Source organism: Rhinoderma darwinii, chromosome 2 (genome assembly GCF_050947455.1).
Source record: "Rhinoderma darwinii isolate aRhiDar2 chromosome 2, aRhiDar2.hap1, whole genome shotgun sequence".
Lineage (NCBI taxonomy): Eukaryota > Metazoa > Chordata > Amphibia > Anura > Rhinodermatidae > Rhinoderma > Rhinoderma darwinii.
The window spans coordinates 426,137,148-426,160,955 of record NC_134688.1 but is presented as its reverse complement, the minus strand read 5'-3'; the positions used below and the strand labels follow the sequence as shown (position 1 = coordinate 426,160,955).

General features: G+C 42.5%; 1 protein-coding gene across 1 annotated transcript in view; it reads left to right on the top strand.

Annotated features, from left to right (window-relative positions):
* Nucleotides 1-7,642, top strand: part of NSRP1 (nuclear speckle splicing regulatory protein 1) — a 72,101-nt gene extending 64,459 nt beyond the window's left edge. The window contains exons 6-7 of the mRNA XM_075854328.1: nucleotides 672-780; nucleotides 5,367-7,642. Of these exons, the coding sequence (XP_075710443.1) occupies nucleotides 672-780; nucleotides 5,367-6,684 (1,427 nt within the window). The 3' untranslated portion in view covers nucleotides 6,685-7,642. The remainder of the gene's footprint in view (nucleotides 1-671; nucleotides 781-5,366) is intronic.
* Nucleotides 7,643-23,808: the final 16,166 nt, after the last annotated feature.

Genomic DNA, 23,808 nt, shown 5'->3' with positions numbered 1-23,808 from the left:
TCATCCGTATGTAATCCGCAGTTCATCCGTATGTAATCCACAAAATGCGGATAAAAAAAAAAAAAGCCTATGTAAAACAGGATGATGACAGAACTCATTCCCGGTCGTCGCCTAGCAACACTTCCGCCAAACTGCGGTTGACACACGGAGGTGTACCCGCATTTTCCACGGGCCCATTGACTTCTATGGGCATGTCCGCATCGAATTTGCGGGCCGTAATAAGACATGTCCTGAGTTTGTGCGGCACGGATTTGCGGACATGCGGGGACCCGTGAAAACACGGATAGTGTGTGTGGGCCCATAGAAATGAATGGGTCCGCAATTCTCCCGTGGATTTTCGGGGTAATTGCGGACGCAAAAACACGTTCGTGTGCATGGGGCCTTACAGTTCGAACAGTGGAAATAAACGGCAAATGTGCCATTATCCTAAATTTACATTTTATGCCAGAATTGTGAAGACATTGTAAACCACTGGTAATATTTGTCTGACAGTACTGAAATAGCAATGTCACCTGTAGTAATTTTACCAATTTACCGCATCAGATGAGGTAAGTTGTCAGGACTTCTGTGACGTACATATAAATTTCTAGCTCTAGGACGTCCACAGTTGCATTTATAAAACAATATATACATTGCATGAACTACACTTTCCAATGTCTCGTCTATTTTAGCATCTCTGGATGTGACTAAGCAGAGGGACCTCAGTGGCTTTTACAGACATCTTCTCAATCAGACCGTGGGTGAAGAGAAAACTCCTGAATGCAGCTTGAGAAGTAACGAGTAAGGAAAATGTTTATGTCCAGTTTATCACTGTTGGAATATATATTTTTAGCATTTCCTCGATGTGCAAGCAGAAAGATTGGACACAACCATTTAGATATGTAGGATATCTATTAGCTATACTGAAATCCTACAATACTAATTGGAGGAAATACAAGGTACATGCTCTCTACATTGAAATTTGCTTCATTCTGCCTACACAACTCCTTCATTCAACCCCTTCCCTCTTTGGCCTCTTTTGACCTTCCTGACAGAGCCTCATTTTTCAAATCTGACGTGTCACTTTATGTGGTAATAACTCTGGAATGCTTTTAACTATCCAAGCGATTCTGAGATTTTCTCGTGACACATTGGACTTTATGCTACTGGCGAAATTTGCTCGATACATTCAGTATTTAATTGTGAAAAACACCAAAATTTAGCAAAAAATTGCTAACATTAGCATTTTTCTCAATTTTAAGACAGGCAGTTATACCACACCAAATTGTTGCTAATTCACATCCCCCATATGTCTACTTTAGATTGGCATCGTTTTTTGAATATCCTTTTATTTTTCTAGGATGTTACAAGGCTTAGAACTTTAGCAGAAATTTCCCACATTTTCAAGAAAATTTCAAGACTATTTTTACAGGGACCAGTTCAGTTGTGAAGTGGCTTTGAAGGCCTTATATATTAGAACCCCCCAATAAGTCACCCACCCCATTTTAAGAACTTCACCCCTCAAAGTATTCAAAACCGCATTTAGAGAGTTTCTTAACCCTTTAGACATTTAACAGGAATTAAAGCAGAGGTGAAATTTTACAAATGTCATTTTTTATTTTTTTTCTGCAGAAATTCATTTTTAATAAAAAAAAATTTAACACAAAAAGTTTTACCAGAGAAATGCAACTCAATATTTATTGCCCTGATTCTGCAGTCTTAGGAAATATCCCACATGTGGCCCTAGCGTGCTAATGGACTGAAGCACTGGCCTGAGAAGCAAAGGAGCACCTAGAGGATTTTGGGACCTTCTTTTTATTAGAGAATATTTTAGGCACCATGTCAGGTTTGAATGGCTCTTGTGGTTCCAAAACAGTGGCAATCCCCCAAAAGTGACCCCATTTGGGAAACTGCACCCTTCAAGGAAATTATCTAGAGGTATAGTGAGCATTGTGACCCCATAGGTTTATTGCAGAAATGATTGGAAGTATGCTGTGAAAAATGTGTAAAACAATACCCCACATGTGGTCATAAATGGCTGTTTGGACACACGGCAGGGCTGAGAAGGGAAAGAGCGCCATTTGGCTTTTGGAGCTCAAATTTAGCAGGAATGGTTTGTGGAGGCCATGTCGCATTTGAAAAGCCCCTGAGGGGACAAAACAGTAAACCCCACCACAAGTGACCCCATTTTGGAAACTACACCCCTTGAAGAATTCATATAGGGGTGTAGTGAGCATTTTGACCCCACAAGTGTTTCATAGAATTGGGCAGTGAAAATAAAAACAATCCTTATTCTTCAATAAGACGTAGCTTTAGGTCAACATTTTTCATTTTCTCAAAAAATAAAGGAAAAAAGAACCCCGACATTTGTAAAGCAATTTATCCCGAGTGGCAATACCCCATTTGTGGTATTAAAATGCTGTTTGGGCACACAGTAGGGCTCAGAAGTGAAGGAGCGCTATTTGGCTTTTGGAGTGCAAATTTTGCATGATTGGTTTCTAGTCGCTATGTCGTATTTGCAAAGCCCCTGTGGGAACAAAACAGTGGAAACCTCCCAGAAGTGACCCCATTTTGGAAACTACATCCCTCAAGGTATTCACCTAGGGGTGTAGTGAGCATGTTAACTCTGCAGGTGTTTTGCAGAAATTAGTGTGCACTCGATGTTGCAGAGTAAAAATTGGATTTTTTTTTCCATAGATATGCCAATATGTGGTGCCCAGCTTGTGCCACCATAACAAGACAACTCTTTAATTATTATGCGGTGTTTTGCGGTTTTAGAATCACCCTACATGGGGCACTAATTTTTTGCCTGGACATTCAACCAGGCTCAGGAGTGAAGGAGCACTATGCGAAGTTGAGGCCTAATTTGGCGATTTACAAAGTATTGGTTCACAATTGCAGGTCTCTGATGTAAAGTAATAAAAGAAACCCCTGAGAAGTGACCCCATTTTGGAAACTACACCCCTCAAGGCATTTAGGGGTGTAGTCAGCATTTTCACCCCACAGGTCTTTTCCATAAATGATTGCGCTGTGGATGGTGCAAAGTAAAAATAAAAATTTTTCACTAAATATGCCATGCCCAGCTTGTGCCACTGGAGACACCCACCCCAAAAATTGTTAAAAGGGTTCTCCCGGGTATGGCGATGCCATGTATGTGGAAGTAAACTGCTGTATGGGCACGCTGTAGAGTTCAGAGGGGAGGGATCGCCATTTGGGTTTTGGAGTGTGGATTTTGCTTGGTAGTAGTTTTTGTTTTTAGTATTCTTGGTATTTCAGTTTATAATGTGAGGGCACATGTAAACTGGGCAGAGGACATCAGGGGCATAGTCAGGTGGTATAATAATGGGGCAAAAATAAAATAATCCATAGAGGTGTGTTACGCTGTGAAGCAATCCTTTCCTCACTCCTCACAGGCTGGTGTCGCACTGATAAATGTCCTTCTTTATCCCCCTTTTGGTCCACACTCCGTACCTTTGCAGTTTGGGGAATTTTGCTGGGAAGTGTTGTCCTGGTATAATACGGGCACCGTCGCTTCCAGCAGATATGTTTGAGACCTCACCTTCCTGGTTCCCTAATTTTAGGGCCTTGATAATTCGGCCCCTTGGGCCTGCACAACTGCATATTTTTTCTTTCCTGGCTTATTGGAGCCTTGACTAATTTTTTTTTTTGATAGACATAATGGTATGAGGACTGTTTTGGTTTTTTTTGCGAGACGTGCTGTAGTTTTTATTGGTACCATTTTGGGGTACACGCGACTTTTTGATCACTTTTTATCCTGTTTTTTGGAAGGCCAGGTGATTTTTTTTTAAAAATGCAATTCTGGCGATACCTAATTTCTAGCACTTTTTTATGTTTTACAACTTTTTGCACAATAAAATTATTTTGTAAAAAGAATGTATTTTTTCTGTCACCATGTTTTGAGAACCATAAAGTTTTAAGTTTTTTCGTTGAAGGAGCTGTATGAGGGCTTGTTTTTTGCGAGACCAGCTATAGTTTTTATAGGTACCATTTTTGGATAAATGCGACTTTTTTTTAGCACTTTTTATTCCAATATTTGTAGGGCAAAGTGACCAAAAAACAAATTCTGGTATAGTTTTACGTTTTTTTACGCCATTTACTGCGTGGAATAAATAACATAATATTTTTATAGTTCGGGCAGTTACGGTCGCGGCAATATCAAATATGTATGGTTTTTTTCAATAAAAAGGACTTGATAAGGCAAAAGGGCGATTTGTATTTTATTACTTGAAACTTTTATTACATGTTTTACAACTTTTTTTATACTCCCACTAGGGGACTTGAAGGTCCAACTGTCTGATTTTTTTTCTAATACATTGCACTACCTATGTAGTGCAATGTATTAGATCTGTCAGTCATTCACTGACAACAAGCCGATTAGGCTTCGCCTCCCGGTGGGGCCTAATCGGCTTCCGTAGTGGCAGAGCAGGGGGCCATTGTGTCTCCTGTGGCCATAGCAGCAGTTGGCAGCTCTGATTGCATGGCAGGGCTGCCGATCTGCTAGCAACCTCTAAGATACAGCGATCGCTTTCGATCGCTGCATCTAAGGGGTTAATTGGCAGGGATCGGAGCTAGCTCTGATTCCTGCCGTTACAGGTGGATGTCTGCTGTAACATACAGCGGATATCCACCGCTTATGACGCCGGCTCAGCTCCTGAGCCAGCGCCATCTTGCTGTCAGCTACGGAAGCCTTTCAGGCCCCGCCTCTGGGTGGGCCCTGAACGGCTTCCATGCTAGGCAGACCGGCAGCCAGTATTAAGCCTCGGGTTCCCATTGCAGCCGCCGGAAGCCCGGCAATTTCATTGCTGGGGTGCCGATGAGCTACAAACACCTTAAATGCAGCGATCGCTTTTGACCGCTGCATTTAAGGGGTTAATGGCGGGGATCAAAGCTAATTTCGGTCCCTGCCATTACAGCCGAATGTCAGCGGTAATACACCGCTGACATCCAGCGATGATGGCACCGACTCCGCTTCTGAGCTGATGCCAACCATTTGTCGTATGGATACGGCAAAATGCGGGAAGCACTAGCTTTCCATGATGTATCCATACAACAAATGTCGGGAAGGGGTTAACAAAGCATCTGCTTTTCATCATCCTGGTGGGAACGACCATCCAATCCCAAATGCATGACATTTCTTACCAATGATTGTTCATTGCTACATGTAAAGGAACATTAACATGTCGTCTTGCTTCTAAATCCATTTTTTTAGAGGCGTAAAGGCAGCAGACTTTTTCTATTTTATCTGTTGTAACTTGTGGCTAAATAAATCTCCCTCTCAAGTCTGGTACACATAAATTACTGTATGGAATGATCTGCCTTTATACAAATGTATGTATATATTTTTATTTTTATTTTTTTAAATTTAGCGTGAAACCGGAGAAGCCAAGAGGATATTCTGATGAACCTAATAAAGGGAACCCTGAGGAGGATATTGATGCTGATAGTAATTTGGAAACGGAGTCCATTGAGAATGAAAAGGACACTCCAAACAAATCAAATAATAGTGAAAAAAGAGAGGGAAAAACCCATGATAAACATAGAGACACAAGCTCATCAAGCGAGGAAGAGGATGATTCCCACCGGCACAAGGCAAAAAATAAGCGAACAAGTGACACAGGTAGAATAGAGAAGGGCAAATCTCATACCCAGCGGGATTATGACCGAGAAAAAACAGAAGATTTTGAGGAAAGACCAAGGCACAAGGAGCATAGCAGTAAAGACTGGCATAACAGAAAGGAAGACCAAGATTACAAAGGTAAAATTAAAGTAGAGCGAGAACAAGAGTGCAATAACAAGGATGGAAAAAGAGAAAAAGAACATCTTAAGAGAGAGCATGATGAATATTATATTGAAAAAGATAGGCATGGTAAAAAACACAACGAAAGAGTTGATGAGAGAAAGAGGAGAGTCAAGGATGATAGAGATCGAGATCGCACAGACAGGTTAGACCGAGAGCATCGCAACAGAGATTACGCAGACAAATCAGATAGAGATCGTGTAGACCGAGATCGTGCAGATAAGTCAGACAGAGATCGTGTAGTCACGGTGCATGCAGACCGGTCAGAAAGAGATCCCATAGACAGGGAGTGCACAGACAGATCAGAAAGAGATCCCATAGACAGGGAGTGCACAGACAGATCAGAAAGAGATCCCATAGACAGGGAGTGCACAGACAGATCAGAAAGAGATCCCATAGACAGGGAGTGCACAGACAGATCAGAAAGAGATCCCATAGACAGGGAGTGCACAGACAGATCAGAAAGAGATCCCATAGACAGGGAGAGCACAGACAGGTTGGACAGTGAGCGAGCAGGTAGAGATCATCCAGACAAAGGAAATGGAGGCAGAGCAGAGAGAGATCACACAAACCGGCAAGAAATAGAAAATCAAGGCAAAACAGACCGAGAGCTAGAGAATAGTTCAGATAAAGCCAAGATTGACAGGGATCTTGAGAAAAAAGAGGAGAGCCTGTCCCCATCTGAAGTGCCTCAGACTGCGCAAAATGACAAAGTTTCTGGCTCCAAGCGAAAGGAGGAGGAAACCTCAAAAGAGGGTAATTCCTCAACAAACAAATTTGCAAAGCGCAGTAATGAAGAAACAGTGATGTCAGCCAGAGACCGATATCTCGCAAGACAAATGACTCGAACTCAAGTAAAATCTTATGTAGAAAAAGAAGAGGACTAAAGATATTGTTAATTTCAGTTATCCAAGAAAAAGTAAGGATTTCTGCTTTGATTACTAATAAAATGAGTGTTTCCGAAGTCACAATAATAGACCAACACAATCTGACCACACTAATAATACCCAAACAGTTGTACTGTTCATGTCTTTTATTGAGCACATTGAGTAAACCACCACAGTGAAGGGAGAAAAAGTAAGTGAACCTTTAAATTTAATATTCTGTATATCCCCTTTAGCAGCAGTCATCTCCACAAAACGTTTCCTGTAGCTGCAAATAAGATTTTCACAACATTAAGGAGAAAGTTTTGGACCATTCCTCCCAGCAAATGTGTGTCAGTTCATCAATATTTTTGGCAAGACTTGCGTGCGCAGCCCTCTTGAGGTCATCACAAGGCGTCCAGGCCCTGTGGCAGTAAAGCAGACCCACACCATGATGCTCCATCCACCATGATTTACAGTTGGGATGAGGGTTTGGTGTTGGTGTGCAGTCTTCTTTTTACTCCAAACATAGCGTTGTGCATTTTGATCCAAAAAGTTCCACTTATGTCTAATCTGTCTATTCTCCCAGAAGCATAGTGGAATATCCTAGTGTAATATCCAGGTGGTCTCGTACAAACTTGAGACAGGCTACAATGATTTTTTTTTTGGCCTGCAGCAGCTTCCTTCTATCAAAAACATTCTTGTTCAGTGCAGTTTTTAGAGTCTTCAGTCAGTCAGTTTCGATAACCCTTGGGTTTTTCCTACATCTTTTGGGATTTCCAGTTGTGTTCTGGGAAGAGCAGCAAGCGTCCCGAATTTTTCTATTTGTAGATAATTTGTCTATCTGTTTATTGCTGTACACCCAGGTCTTTAGGTTTTGTAGTCTTTCTCAGCTAAATCTGTTTTTATAACAGGTCTTCTGAGGTGTTCTGAAAGTTATTTGCCTTTAAAGAGGCTCTGTTACCAGATTATAAGTGCCCTATCTCCTACATAATCTGGTCGGCGCTGTAATGTAGAGAACAACAGTGGTTTTTATTTTGAAAAACTATCATTTTTGTGCAAGTTATGAACAATTTTATATTTATTCTAATTCGTTTATTAATAGACAACTGGGTGTTTTTTTTTTTACTTTTTACCAAGTGGGCATTGTAAAGAGAAGTGTATGACACTGACCAATCAGTGACCAATCAGTGTCATACACTTCTCTTCATTCCAGCCCAGCTTGTTTCACTACACAGCGTGATCTCGCGAGATCACGCTGTGCTGTCACTTACTCCCACATAAACTTTACCGAAGTGTCTTGAGAGTGAATAGACATCACCTCCAGCCAGGATGCGATGTCTATTCACACTCGCGACACGTTGGTAAAGATTCTGTGGGAGTATGTGACAGCACAGCTAAACATGAATGAAGAGAAGTGTATGACGCTGATTGGTCACTGATTGGCCAGCATCATACACTTCTCTTCACAACGCCCAGTTGGTAAAAAGGTAAAAAACGCCCAGTTGTCTATTAAGAAATGAATTCGCATAAATCTAAAATTGCTCATAACTTGCTAAAAAATGATAGTTTTTCAAAATAAAAACCACTGCTGTTATCTACATTACAGCGCCGATCACATTATGTAGGAGATAGGGCGCTTATAATCTGGTGACAGAGCCTCTTTAAGGCATGGTTCACACTTACCGAGAGGAACAGATTTGCATTAACCAGGCTTTGTGTGCCTTTTATTAGATGGGCAAAGCACCTGTGAAACCCACACTTCCAATTTTATCTCCTTAATTGAAACACCTTTTGCCAGTTAGCTCTTGGAGAAGTCATTGACACAGAGGTTTACTTACTTTTTTCTTCCCGCACTTTGAATGTTTACTCGATTTGTTCAATAAAAGACATGACTAGTACAAGTTTGTCTGTTCGTTATCTAGTTAGATTGTGTTGTTTTTTTTTACAATTGTGACTTCGATAATAATCAGAGCACATTTTTTGGTAATCAATGCAGAAATCCAGGTCATTCCAAAAATGTTTAACCAACTTTGTGTAGCGATAGATCGATCTATCAATAGATCATTATTGCATTTCTCTAGTACAAAATGCTGACGTTTGTAATTTGTATTGATGGTACAATAGATCTATTTATCTCTCTTCTGAACTTTTGTTTTTCTTTGGACAATTGATCATTTGAATTTTGCAAGTAAACATTTGTTGAAATGGTCCCATGTAGTTTTGCTTTCAAATGAGCTATGGAACGTATTAGGTGAAGGGAATAATCTATCTACAGAACATTTCTACACAGTGCCTTCGCACTAAGTTCACGTTCTTTTCCATTTCTCCTTTCTTTCGGGCACTCCTTTACAAGGGTAAGCAAATGCATAGGCTAACTTACTATTTTATGGAAGCTGTACATTAAGTTGGTGTGTATCTAAATAGGAGTATACATTGTGACTTAGCCTAAGTGGGAGCAGCCACATAAGTTTACTGCTAATTGTGGTAATAGAAACCATGAAGTTCTTCCACACAGTCAAGTATGGCCTGTTCATATGCTTTCAACTAAACAGACTGTCAACAGTTAGGGTATGTGCACACACACTAATTACGGACGTAATTCGGGCGTTTTTGCCCCGAATTACGTCCGAAAATAGCGCCTCAATAGTGCTGACAAACATCTGCCCATTGAAAGCAATGGGCAGACGTTTGTCTGTTCACACAAGGCGTATATTTACGCGCCGCTGTCAAATGACGGCGCGTAAATGGACGCCCGCGTCAAAGAAGTGACCTGTCACTTCTTTGCCCGTAATTGGAGCCGTTATTCATTGACTCCAATGAATAGCAGTGCCAATTACGTCCGTAATGGACTCAGCGTTCAAGTGCCTGCACATGCCGTTACGGCTGAAATTACGGGGATGTTTTCAGGCGGAAACATCCCCGTAATTTCAGCCGTTACGGACGCTGTCGTGTGAACATACCCTTAAATGATACACACACATACACACACACACACACACACTATTAGTATTGGGACACACCTCTCAATCATTGAACTAAGGTGTTTCATTAAGTCCCATTACCACAGGTGTATAAAATCAAGCACCTAGCCATGCAGTCGCCTACGTGGTACAGTAATAGAATGCCACTGTTGTAGCTGCACTGCAGATTTCCAAACCTCTGGCATTAACAGCCGCACAAAAACTGTGTGCCGGGAGTTTCATGGCATGGGTTTCCATGGCTGAGCATCTGCATGCAATCCTTGCATCACCAACCATAATGCCAAGCGTCGGATTGAGTGGTGTAAAGCACGGCACCACTGGACTCTGGAGCTGTGGAAACGTCATCTGTGGAGTGACGAATCACACTTCTCTATCTAGCAGGTCTAATGGCCGAAACACAGTGTGGAAAAAAAGCCAGGAGAATGTTACCTGTCTGACTGAATTGTGCCAACTGTAAAGTTCGGTGAAGGGGGGATAATGCTATGCGGTTGTTTTTCAGGGGTTGGTCTATGTCCCTTAGTTCCAGTGAAGGGAAATCTTAATGCTTCAGCATACCAAGACATTTTGGACACTTGTAGCTTTCAATTGTGTGGGTACAGTTTAGTGTACAGCCCTTTTCTGTTCCAGCATGACTGTGCCTCAGTGCACAAAGCAAGGTCCATAAAGTCATGGTTGGGTGAGATTGGTGTGGAACAACGTGACTGGCCCACACAGAGCCCTGACCTCAACCCCATCCAACACCTTTGGGATGAACTAGAATTGAGATTGTGAGCCAGGCCCTCTCGTCCAACATCCGTGTCTGACCTCACAAACACTCTTCTGGATGAATGGCCAAAAATTCCCACAGACACTCCAAAATCTTGTAGAAAGCCCAGAAGAATGGAAGCTGTTTTAGCTGCAAAGGGGAGACCACCTCCATATTAATAACTATGAATTTAGAATAACTCTACAGACTGCACCATTCTTGCCATCAGTAATACCGGAAAAACCAAAGCAACCCATTTACCTACTTGACAGAGCACTGTTCCTGAAAGTAGCATCACTGAAATATAACGTGATTTTGTTCACCACTTTCTCCTCTGGCACCTTCTGCATAGATTACTGTGTACATGACAGGCAGGGTTCCATCATTTTGTAACCGTATATATTTTGTATTAGATACCTTTTATGATTTTAGTCAAAAGTTGGATGAGAACAACATTTTGTACTTAATCAAGTTGACATTGTGTTTTTATATCTCCCAAAGCAAAACCTGGAACGTTGATCATTACAATGATGGCAGCTTCAATGTTTAGAAAGATAAAGTAATCTTTATTGACGTTTGCAAATGCTTCCCTATTAGTTCTAAATGTCTTGGAAGTTGAAGGAAATCTACTGGGATCCAGAATCATTGTTGGCTTTGATAAAATGTAATAAAAATGATTTAAGGTTAATTATACACTCTGCTTGTGGTGAAGAATAAAGTTGATTATTACAAGCACTTTGTTGTATTTATTTTATATATTTTTTTTCTCTCTTGGTTTTTGGAAAACTAATCACTGTACAACACGTAAATTCTGCAGCCATGTTTTATCTGTTTTCGTGTAGCACTGGGATACTTAAGGCTTGAGAGACAAATCCAGTACGATTGGGAGCTGTAGATTTGTATTAAATGTAGTGCAGTCAGATATGTTCTGTCTAACCAAAAACTTGTTTTTTTTTCCATCCCTCTCATGAGTCTTACACATACAATTATAATTCGGTTAATTTGTAATTTAGGTAATTCTGCAGGGTGTTCAAACCGCAGCGCAGCAGAGGAAGTGTAAGGACTACATATGTGCTGTCTTGCACCACTGCTTAGTACCGTAGAAACATAGCAGTGCCCCCAAAAAAACGTTCTGGCTTTTCCTCCATCTCAAAAATCACAATAACAATCCAGTTTCATTGTCACCCTTGTGCCTGACAGATGCTGTTCGTGCTGCTGTTGGTTGTTCAAGATTTTCATGCTACCCTGGTGAGGAATCAAAGGTGCAGTAAATCCAGGAATTATTCATCTTAATGCCCCCAACCATGTATGCAGGACTTATTTTGACATCTACGAGCTTGGATTCTTGTAGTATAGTCCCCTTCCCTTTAGCTCATGGATTCTGAGGCCATCCACCAGTAAATGATACTGTCACGATGGAAGATCTTAAACCAATGACACCTGGATCAGTAATTACAGGCAGTGCCAATAAGTGTGTGTGTGTGTGTGTGTGTGTGTGTGTGTGTGTGTGTGTGTGTTATAACCCACTGGTTGAACCTAGTGGTGAATGTTAAAGAGTAGGTAGCCTAAACTTGTGAGAGGCTAGTGGACGTGTTCTGCAACCACAGGTTTTGGCAGACAACATGCAGCGGTTGAAGTCCTTATGTGTTCCCCACTCTATCTACTCTCCACTGTTTTAATCACTGTTGGGTACCAGAAAAGCACCAAGAGCTAATAGTATGACGAAAGGAATAAGTCTCCCTAAATTGCACCCTGGCTTTATCTACACTAGATATATACATTAGTATTACCGACAACCTACTGCTGCAGTTCACATACATGCTGTACTATAAATAGCCTAGCATACTGCCACTAAGCTAGAGATTGTGTTGCTGCTCGGAAATAACCAAATCCTACTCACCCAACAAAAAAAGAAGGGGGTGTACGGCTTTTCGGTGTGCAGTATATAGCAGTTAGAAAGTTCTCATAAGAGCCTGGATACAACCTCTAGTGCAAAAATATAATCAAAATCATTGTTCATGGCTGGATGTCAAAGCGAATTTTCAGTTTTAATCATCTCTGGGTTATGTATCAAGTCTTCTGGGTTAAACCGAAAACATGTATTTTATACATCTGAACTGATATTTGTTTGAGTGTACACATCCTAATTGACATATTATCTGACTAGACATATGTATTAACTGCTTTCCTTCATGCGGACAGCTCATACATTCAAGACATGGTCAAGACAGATCTTAGGGGCATTAGCAAATGAATATACTTGAGGTCGCAGAGAAAGGGGTAGAGAAATTATAGTACATCGACCAAAGACAGTTCTTTCTAACAGAAGATTCAGAGACATGATTGTTGTGGGCAAATTTGGCTTAAGGTAAATAATCTGACCAATTATCCTGATGGCCATTGACATAGGTTGCGCGATGTCTGTCCATTGCTTTCAGGGTGATAACTGGAAGAGAAATCCAAGTAATTTTTCAATGCTCCTAAAGAATTTTAAAATAAACTGTACATCACGATCAGAGACCTTATGCATGCCATGAATATAAGAAAACAATTTTGAAAAATATCTGAGCTAGTCGTGTGGCTGAGAGTAGTCCAGCAAATGCTACAAAGTGAGCCATTTTAGAAAATGAATCAATGAACCAACCAGATGGTGGTAGACACTTGACCATGGGGCAAATCAGGGTTGAAATCAAGATCTCTGTCCAGGGTTAAGTAAAAATAGGCAGTGGCTGGAGAAGGCCCAAGGGTGCCTTTCTGGATGTGTTTAAACTGGGCCCATATGTAACCGAAAGAAACAAACTTCTTGACATCTCGTCTTTGTTCTAGCCACCAATAGTGGCAGGAGAGAAATTCGGAGATGAGCTTTATTCCAGGAAGACCTAGCAGCACTGGGGAATATGCCCAAGACAATCCTTTCGGCGTAGGGCAGAAAATACAAAGGACCGTCCTTTCAGAGGAAATATTAATTACAGCAAGAATACAATTTGGGTAAATAATGTACGGTATGCCAGGTCTTCAGGGAGAGAGTGGGAGGAATCAAATTACCTGGAGATGGCTTCTGCTGTCATTTACAGCGTGATCACGCTTGCTGTGCTGTAAATCCCACACAAACGTTACCGAAGTGTCGGGATTGTGAACAGACATCGCGTCCTGGCTGGAAGCGATGTCTATTCACTCTCAAGACACTTCAGTAACGTTAATGTGTGAGTAAGTGACCGCACATGTGCAGAGTACATGAATGGAGTGAAGTGTATGACGCTGATTGGTCAGCGTCATATGCTTCTCTTTACAGTGCCCACTTGGTCAAAAGCTCAAAAACGCCCAGTTGGGAATTAAGAAAGTCATTAGCATAAATGTAAAATAGGTCATAACTTTGTCAAAATTGATAGTTTTTCGTAATAAAAAACACTTCTGTAATCCACATTACAGTGCCGATCACATTATGTAGAAGATAGGCCACTTATAATGTGGTGACAGAGCCTCTTTAAATGCTGAATTCGAACAGTTTGGTAATTGACGTGATCCTTGGGTATGACTGATCCATAGACAAAAGTGAGATGTAGGTCTTTGAAGAGACAGGAGAGGAATCAAAAGCTTTATGCAAGGGAATATTAGAGGAACTGCAGCACCAGAATATATGAAGGCCAAGGAGAACGCTCAACGCTCTTTAAAAGTAAAGGTGACCCAAGAAATCCATCTTAAGGAAAAGGAAGTTTCAGGCCCAAGGTGATCTCACTCTCCACAATAGGCACAGACTTTGGGTAAGACGGTGAGTTCTCTACTCTTGTAACCGAGCCTTGCGACTGAATAGCATGGGCTCATCTGGAACCATAGCTGGAGGATTTCTGAATCTCAGAGCCAGATGAGGTTAAAGACAGGCATGATAAATTCTACCAAACATGGTTTCAATGGGTTGATTTCCAAAGCTTTGACTCTTACAAAGACATCCTTCATGAATCTAGTCCCGATCAACTGCTCAACTAAAAGCTTTCTGTGATGACACAACATATTTCATTCTGCCCCCCCTTATTAATTTTTTAAAATGTATTTCCTCTTCCCTCTCTCTTTTTCTTTCAAGTTTTTACCTTCGCTCTATTTCTTGATATTTTGCACTTAAATATGAAACTCCATATGTGAGATGGTTCGATTGAAGAGTGCCTTTCTCGTCCTGTGTATTATTCATTGTAGTCTCCTTTTTGATTATGTGTTTCTGTCTTTTTTTATGTAAAAATTTACCTTTTTGGTCACAAAAATAAAGACTTGAAAAAAACCAAAAAAAAACTTAATGGAGTACTGACTGACTGTGTAAACCCTGTTTCAAGCGTAAAAGGTCCAAATCAGCTGAAGAAGTATAACCTGATGCCTCAAAGACTTTCTGGACAGTAGCAAGGAAGGTGTACAAGGAGGATAAAAACAGATAATTTTATTCCTAATGAGGTGATGTCTAAGCCAGCTCCTCACCTGTAACCAAATTATGCTGGCAACTTTGATTTGATCTGACTTAAATTGCTTGGGACGAGCCTAAGGGTATGTTCACACGGCGGGGGTCCGTAATGGCTGAAATTACGGGGATGTTTCAGCCTGAAAACATCCCCGTAATTTCAGCCGTACCGGCATGTGCAGGCGCTTGAACGCCGCGTCAATTACGGCCGTAATTAGCGCTGCTATTCATTGGAGTCAATGAATAGCGGCTCCAATTACGGCCAAAGAAGTGACAGGTCACTTCTTCTACGCGGGCGTCTATTTACGCGCCGTCATTTGACAGCGGCGCGTAAATATACGCCTCGTGTGAACAGACAAACTTCTGCCCATTGCTTTCAATGGGCAGATGTTTGTCAGCGCTATTGAGGCGCTATTTTCGGGCGTAATTCGGGGCAAAAACGCCCGATTTACGTCCGTAAATAGGCCGTGTGAACATACCCTAAGAGTCTCCATTGAATAGAGTTGGCAGATGCAGAGCAGGTATCGAGGTTGAAGCCACCAGTGGAAAAGTTGCCACAGCTATTTGCTGGACCACAGGAACAGCGGACGACACAGGGGCAATCTTGCTGACAACCTAGCTGGGAAACTTCAGCTAATGAGCCAAATGTCCTCAGGCAAGGGGATAAACATCACCCCCCCCCCCCACCCGCTTTTGGAATCCATATCCTGTGTATACTTTTACAAATCACCAGAGAAGTGGATCCTTGTACTGCAATCTGTTTGACGCTGGCTAAACTGGGGTGCAGGACTGGTAGTTTCCAGTCCGATTCCCAGGTCACGATCCCCAGAGAAGTCATTAATAGGCGTCAGGTGCCCTGTTAGAAACATCTAGAGCGGATGTTCTAGAGCGGAGGTTAAGCACAGGGTCGAAATAGAACAGACACGGGCTAGCAGTAGGAAATGTACCTTAACATACAGGTAGTTAGGGCAGAATTTCCCCTTTTAATATGCCTCCAGATGTGATATCATCAAAGCGGGCTGGTTGATATTGAAACCTGACGCGGCTATGAGCATGGAGCGTAGGAATTTTGTCTCCTCTTTGTAAAATAGTCTTAACTCCGCCATGTTGGTGGTCTTTCAAGCATAAACTGTTTAAAGAGGCTCTGTCACCAGATTTTCAAACCCCTATCTCCTATTGCAGCAGATCGGCGCTGCAATGTAGATAACAGTAACGTTTTATTTTTTTCAAAAACGAGCATTTTTGGCCAAGTTATGACCATTTTTATATTTATGCAAATGAGCCTTTCTTAAAGAGGCTCTGTCACCAGATTTTGCAACCCCTATCTGCTATTGCAGCAAATCGGCGCTGCAATGTAGATAAGAGTAACGTTTTTATTTTTAAAAAACGAGCATTTTTGGCCAAGTTATGACCATTTTTGTATTTATGCAAATGAGGCTTGCTAAAGTCCAACTGGGCGTGTTTAAAGTAAAAGTCCAACTGGGCGTGTATTGTGTTCGTTACATCTGGGCGTGTTTACTTCTTTTACTAGCTGGGCGTTCTGACGAGAAGTATCATCCACTTCTTCAGAACGCCCAGCTTCTGGCAGTGCACAGACACAACGTGTTCTCGAGAGATCACGCTGTGTCGTCACTCACTTCCTGCCCCAGGTCCTGCATCGTGTCGGACGAGCGAGGACACATCGGCACCAGAGGCTACAGTTGATTCTGCAGCAGCATCGGCGTTTGCAGGTAAGTCGATGTAGCTACTTACCTGCAAACGCTGATGCTGCTGCAGAATCAACTGTAGCCTCTGGTGCCGATGTGGCCGACACGATGCAGGACCTGGGGCAGGAAGTGAGTGACATCACAGCGTGATCTCTCGAGAACACGCTGTGTGTCTGCACTGCCAGAAGCTGGGTGTTAACGAACAGAAGTGGATGATTCTAATTCGTCAGCATCATACACTCCCATTCCTAACGCCCATCTAGTAAAAGAAGTAAAAACGCCCCGATGTACACACAATACACGCCCAGTTGTACTTTTACTGTAAACACGCCCAGTTGTACTTTTGCAAGCCTCATTTGCATAAATACAAAAATGGTCATAACTTGGCCAAAAATGCTCGTTTTTTAAAAATATAAACGTTACTGTAATCTACATTGCAGCACCGATCTGCTGCAATAGCAGATAGGGGTTGCAAAATCTGGTGACAGAGCCTCTTTAAGTACAACTGGGCGTGTTTAAAGTTATGTCCAAGTGGGCGTGTATTGTGTGTACATCTGGGCGTTTTTACTTGTTTTACTAGCTGGGCGTTGTGAATGGAAGTGTATGATGCTGACGAATCAGCATCATCCACTTCTCTTCGTTACCACCGAGCTTCTGGCAGTGCACAGACACACAGCGTGTCCTCGCGAGATCACGCTGTTAAGTCACTCACTTCCTTCCACAGGAACTTCATCGCATCGCATGAGCGAGAACACGCTGTGTGTCTGTGCACTGCCAGAAGCTGGGTGGTAACGAAGAGAAGTGGATGATGCTAATTCGTCAGCATCATACACTTCCATTCACAACGCCCAGCTAGTAAAACAAGTAAAAACGCCCAGATGTACACACACAATACACGGCCAGTTGGACATAACTTTAAACACGACCAGTTGTACTTAAGAAAGGCTCATTTGCATAAATATAAAAATGCTCATAACTTGGCCAAAAATGCTCGTTTAAAAAAAAAAAAAACTTTACTGTTATATACATTGCAGCTCCGATCAGCTGCAATACGAGATAGGGGTTTGAAAATCTGGTGACAGAGCCTCTTTAAGGTCCTGCCACAACTTTCCAATGGGCTTTAAGTCAGGATTTTAAGAAGACCACTCCAAAACTTTATTCTTATTCCTTTTAAACCATTCTGAGTTGGACTCTGTCTTATGGATCAGATCTTTGTCTTGTTGCATAACCTAATTGCAATTGATTAGATAATCTAATGGCTTTTTTCTAATAGAGAGCATAATTAACAGTTCTGTCAATCATGGCCAATAGCCCAGGCTTCCCCAGCATCCCCACACAATCGCACTACCCACACCACGTTTGACTGTTCGTATCATGTTGTTATGGAAAGATGTGCTAATTTTATGCAGGATGTAATGGGATCCAAGTTTTCTAAAAAGCTCCACTTTTGACTCATCAGTCCACAGAACCTTTTCTCAGAAAGCTTTTGGTCATCAGGGTTTTTTTTTAGTTTTTTTTTTATGGCAAATGTGAGATGAACCTTCATTTTCGTCTTGGATACTGTGGTTTTTACCCTGCAACTTTCCCATGGATATCATTTTTGCCCAGTCTGTTTCTAACAGTGGAGTCATAACTTTTTATTTTATCTGAGACAGGCGAGACCTTTATTTACTTAGATGTTTGTCTGGATTATTTTCCTGGATGAGTCACCAATGTGCCCTTGGAAAAACATTAGTTGGCTAGCCACTTCTGGAAAGTTTTTTTAACCAAGGTCATCCTATCTCCTTGGACCAGCCATTGTGGGTGTCGGACAGCTGCGTCTCCCATCGTTTAATTTATAGGGCCCTAGTAATATCATCTACTGCCACACCCCTACATGTGATGTCATCACTTGTCACATCACCACACACATTTTGGGGCCTCAAGGGGGACAAGACACGTCTCCTGAGGCATCATCACATGCACTGGTACCCTATTAATGACCCACAAGCTAATGTCCCTGGTAGTCCTATGATGACTTCTCAGTTATGATAGCAGCAACATCAACCCCTATGACCTCACGCATGTGGCATCAGAATGGGCAATGAAGCCTCAAAAAGGATGCACAAGTCTACGGAATGGGAAACCTGCTTCCGAATTCTGCTGTCTTACTGCGTGATGGCTGCTTGTCCTAGGCCTGATACCTTTTCTAACGTCACTACCTGTTTTGGGGACTTAGGAAGAACATGTCCGTGACATTACCCATCATGACGTCATCAAATCTGGACACCATCAGCCCTACTGGTTGGCTCAACCATTACTGTCTGGCAACTGTGGGTCTCGGTGGTCAATTTATAGGGCGGCACCCTTGGTGACTTAATCACCTCAAAGGAGACATGTCAGGCAATGTTACAGACTGCCCACCATGACTTCATCAACTCTGTGACATAATCACATGCACTTGGGCACCAGCCCATGTGCTTAACTACCTCCCTGATGACATTATTTGTGGAGATGTTTCCAAGTCAGTAAAGTTGACCACTGATGTCACTGTCGCTGCGTAGCCACCCGCTACAGAGCCTTAAAGTGGAAGCACGATGCCTCCTCCATGGGCGACTCCTGCTTCCAGCAGTCGCTGTGGGTCCTGGCAGTCAATTTATAAGCCTGGCACACCTATTAATGTAACCACCCACCACAAGTTCACCTGTGACATCATCACCTGTGATGTTATTAATTGTTCTAGAGTCTTAAAGGGGATATGTCAGACATGCTCATTCTTCTCCCCTTTCCCTCCTGTCCTATCAAAATCAAATTTCCCCTTTACCCGTTCCCCAGCAGCACATACTCTGCACTCCGACAAGCTGCTGTACAGTGTAGTAAATGGCCAGCAGCCAATTATTCATTCTGGTTCCCTGTAAGAATAGCCTCTTACCATTGTCCATCCATTATAGAGAATAGACTTCACTGGTACACTGCCTTGCCAGCTACAGCCTGCAGTATAATATGGTACAGTCCTTCCCTGTCTTCTGTTTATTTAATTAAAATTTGCACTGGAGTGAATAAAGAGTTTTGCGTAGGTGGATAAAAGGGCCCAGGATACAGCAGGGGCCCAGAGCAGGAGCTCCAAACAGCACCATTAATGATCCAGCCACTAATGAGCTGATCTACACAGCTGCTACTGACTGGAATAGGTGTTGAATATCAATATTTCCCTTAGGCCTTAATCACACGAACGTGTTATACATCCGGGCTATGCGCGTGATTTTCACGCGCGTCGCACGGACCTATGTAAGTGAATGGGGCCGTTCCGACTGTCAGACTGTCAGTGATTTTCCCGCAGCGTATGTGCGCTGCGTAAAACTCACGACATGTCCTATACGTGCCCGTGTTTCGCACAGCACGCACCCATTGAAGTCAATGGGTGCGTGCAAATCACGCACGGAAGCACTTCCGCGGGCCGCGCGTGATTCGCGCAACAGTAGTAAAAAGAATGAAAACAGAAAAGCACCTCGTGCTTTTCTGTTTGTAAACATAAAAACAGAGTGCCATCATTATGCCGGCTACGCGAAAATCACGCAGCCACGCAGCTGATGCCAGACGGACCTTTTGCGCTCGCAAAACGCAGCATTTTTTGCACACGCAAAACGGACACGTCCGTGTGAATAAGGCCTTGGTAGTAGTGAGAACAGGCTACAAAGGGCCAAGAACTGCATTGTCTTTAAAGTGCCTTTGAACAACAATTTACAATTTACTTATAGAAAAAAATGTACATAAACTGAGTACCTTTGTTAATACATTAGATTACTTGTCTTGCACTGATACAGAACTAAAATCTCCCAGCAGTCCCTAATGAATCAGTGTCCCCAAAGAGCCTCTTGTGATTTGCAATCTGTGAAGTTTAGTCTTTAGGCTAGGCAACGTATATCTGTCCAATAATGTAAGGTGGAATAAACTAACTGTCCCACTGCATTATAGGAGATCAGCAATGTCTGACAACAATAACAACCAGCAGAATTGTGAGTGCAGCCCTGGAGGATAATACAGGCTGTAAATTAGGATCAGTACAAGATAAGTAATACAATATATTTACAAAATTAAGCAACTTTTTATGTGGTTTATATTAAAAAATGGTGTTGTAAGTGAACATCCAGCTATGCTTAGGTTTAATGTTCTTTAATGTTATTGGGTGCTGTTGGTGTCCGTCGTGTGATTGGTCACAACTTGGGTTCCGTTTTTCTGCTCCTATGACAGAACAGTAAAAACAGAATTCACAATGAAGATTTCAAGCTAGCCTAAGTATTTTAGAAAAGCATGAACAGAAGAGGGAAACTGGGAGGATTGTGGTTGGGTTTGTCCAGGATTCTAAAAATGTGACTGCTGTCCTCCAAAAACAGCACCACACCTGTCCACAGGTTGTGTGTGGTATTGCAGTTTAGCCTCATTCACTTTAATAAAGCTGAGCTACAGTGCCAGACACAACCTATGTACTGGAGTGGCACTGTTTTTGGATGAAAGCTGTCATGTTTTTCTAATCCTGGACAACCGCTTTAATGATGGTCCACTGTTTATTTCAGGTATATATATTATTTATAATGTCAGTAACTTTTTTGCTGAGTTGTCCATAAAAAAAGTTTAAGACCTTTGGTTACCAACCCTTATTGCAATCAAAACTGTGAAAAATATTTAAAGATTTCTGACATTTTTATCACATTTTCCCCCCCTCTTCATAATACTTATAGCGGATTTACACCAACGTGATTTGCGTCGATTTGCGAGAAATTCACGCCGGTCGCACGGACCTATGCAAGTCTATGGGGCAGTGCAGACTGTCCGTGATTTTTGCGCAGCGTGAGTCCGCTGTGTAAATCTCACGACAGGTTCTATATTTTGGCGTTTTTCGCGCATCACGCACCCATTGAAGTCAATGGGTGCGTGAAAATCACGTGCACCACACGGAAGCACTTCCGTGGGACGCGCATGATTCGCGCAACAGCTGTCAAACTATGAATGTAAACAGAAAAGCACCACGTGCTTTTCTGTTTACAAACATCCAAACGGAGTGTCATAATGATGGCGGCTGCGCGAAAATCACGCAGCCGCGCATCATACGGGGCTGACACACGGAGCTGTTAAGTACCTTTCGTGCGCGCAAAACACTGCATTTTTTGCGCGCGCAAAACGCACACGCTCGTGTAAATCCGCCCTTAGACTAGACCTGATTTTTCGATTACTGTCTTCTGCAATAAGAGACTAGGTGCACTAAGGCCTGCCCCATTAGCGAAGCCAATCCCTCTCTGTTTGCCATCCAAAATGTGATGCGCTGTATGAGCATGTGACCACTGCAGCCAATCACTTGTCCGCAGCAGTTATTTTAGTATGTACATTGTGACATATAAGTTTCACAGTTTCAGCAATGTAAACATAGCCCAGTGGGTAACCATGGACTGGTGGCACTGGAGCAGCAGGGGAGTTCTCTGCAAGATTTCTATAAGACAGAGAATACTCCAAAAGATTTGTATTCTGGGAGACTGTTAGGGTATGTGCACACACACTAATTACGTCCGTAATTGACGGACGTATTTCAGCCGGAAGACCCGGACCGAACACACTGCAGGGAGCCGGGCTCCTAGCATCATAGTTATGTACGATGCTAGGAGTCCCTGCCTCTCTGCAGGACGACTGTCCCGTACTGAAAACATGATTACAGTACGGGACAGTTGTCCTGCAGCGAGGCATAAGTACATAAGTACATCGTACATAAGTATGATGCTAGGAGCCCGGCTCCCTGCACTGAGTTCGGTCCGGTACTTGCGGCCGAAATACGTCCGTCAATTACGGACGTAATTAGTGTGTGTGCACATACCCTTAGGCTGGGTTCACACGACCTATTTTCAGACCTAAAACGAGGCGTTTTAAGCCTCGATTTATGTCTGAAAATACGGCTCCAATACGTCGGCAAACATCTGCCCATTCATTTGAATGGGTTTGCCGGCGTACTGTGCCGACAACCTGTCATTTACGCGTCGCTGTCAAACGACAACGCGTAAAAAAGACGGCTCGTCAAAAGAAGTGCAGGACACTTCTTGAGACGTAATTTGAGCCGTTTTTCATTGATTCCAATGAAGAACAGCTCCAAATTACGGCCGTAATTGACGCCTCGCAAAACGCCAGTACATGCAATTACGTCTGAAATTACGGAGCTGTTTTCTCCTGAAAACAGCTCCGTAATTTCAGACGTAAATGCAGTTATCGTGTGCACATACCCTTAGGGTATGTCCACATGGCTTATTTTCAGACATTTTTCGGGCCGTAAACGCCCCGAAAAACAGCTAAAAATACGGAGGCTGAACGCCTCCAAACATCTGCCCATTGATTTCAATGGGAAAAACGGCATTTAGGTCCGACGGGGCGTTTTTTTACACGGGCGTTTGAAAAAAACGGCCAGAAAAAAATGCCTCGTAAAAAGAAGTGCATGTCACATCTTGTGCCGTTTTTTGGAACTGTTTTTCATTGGGTCAATAGAAAAACAGCTCCAAAAACGTCCGTAAAAAACGTAGCAAACAACGCCTGATGCATAAAAAAAGGCTGAAAATCAGAGATTGTTTTCCCTTGAAAACAGCTCCGTATTTTACAGCCGTTTTTTGTTTGCCGTGTGAACATACCCTTACAGACAGTAATAACACGTTGGCAACATGTTGGTTATACAGCATCATCTTATGGCGGGGAATGAGACTTAGGCTGGGTTCACACGACCTATTTTCAGATGTAAACGAGGCGTATTATGCCTCGTTTTACGTCTGAAAATAAGGCTCCAATACGTCGGCAAACATCTGCCCATTCATTTGAATGGGTTTGCCGACGTACTGTGCAGACAACCTGTCATTTACGCGTCGTCGTTTGACAGCTGTCAAACGACGACGCGTAAAAATACAGCCTCGTCAAAAGAAGTGCAGGACACTTCTTTGCAACGTAATTTGAGCCGTTCTTCATTGAACTCAATGAAGAGCAGCTCAAAATTTACGGCTATCAGAGAAGCCTCGCAAAATGCGAGGAGGAGCAATTACGGCTGAAACGAGGCAGCTGTTTTCTCCTGAAAACAGTCGGTCATTTGAGCCGTAAAAGCCTGCTACCGTGTGCACATACCCTAAGGGTATGTGCATACGATGAGAGGCTTTTACGTCTGAAAAGACAGATTGTTTTCAGGAGAAAACAGCTACGTCGTTTCAGACGTAAATGCTGCTCCTCGTATTATGCGAAGCGTCTTTGACGCCTGTAATCTTGAGCTGCTCTTCA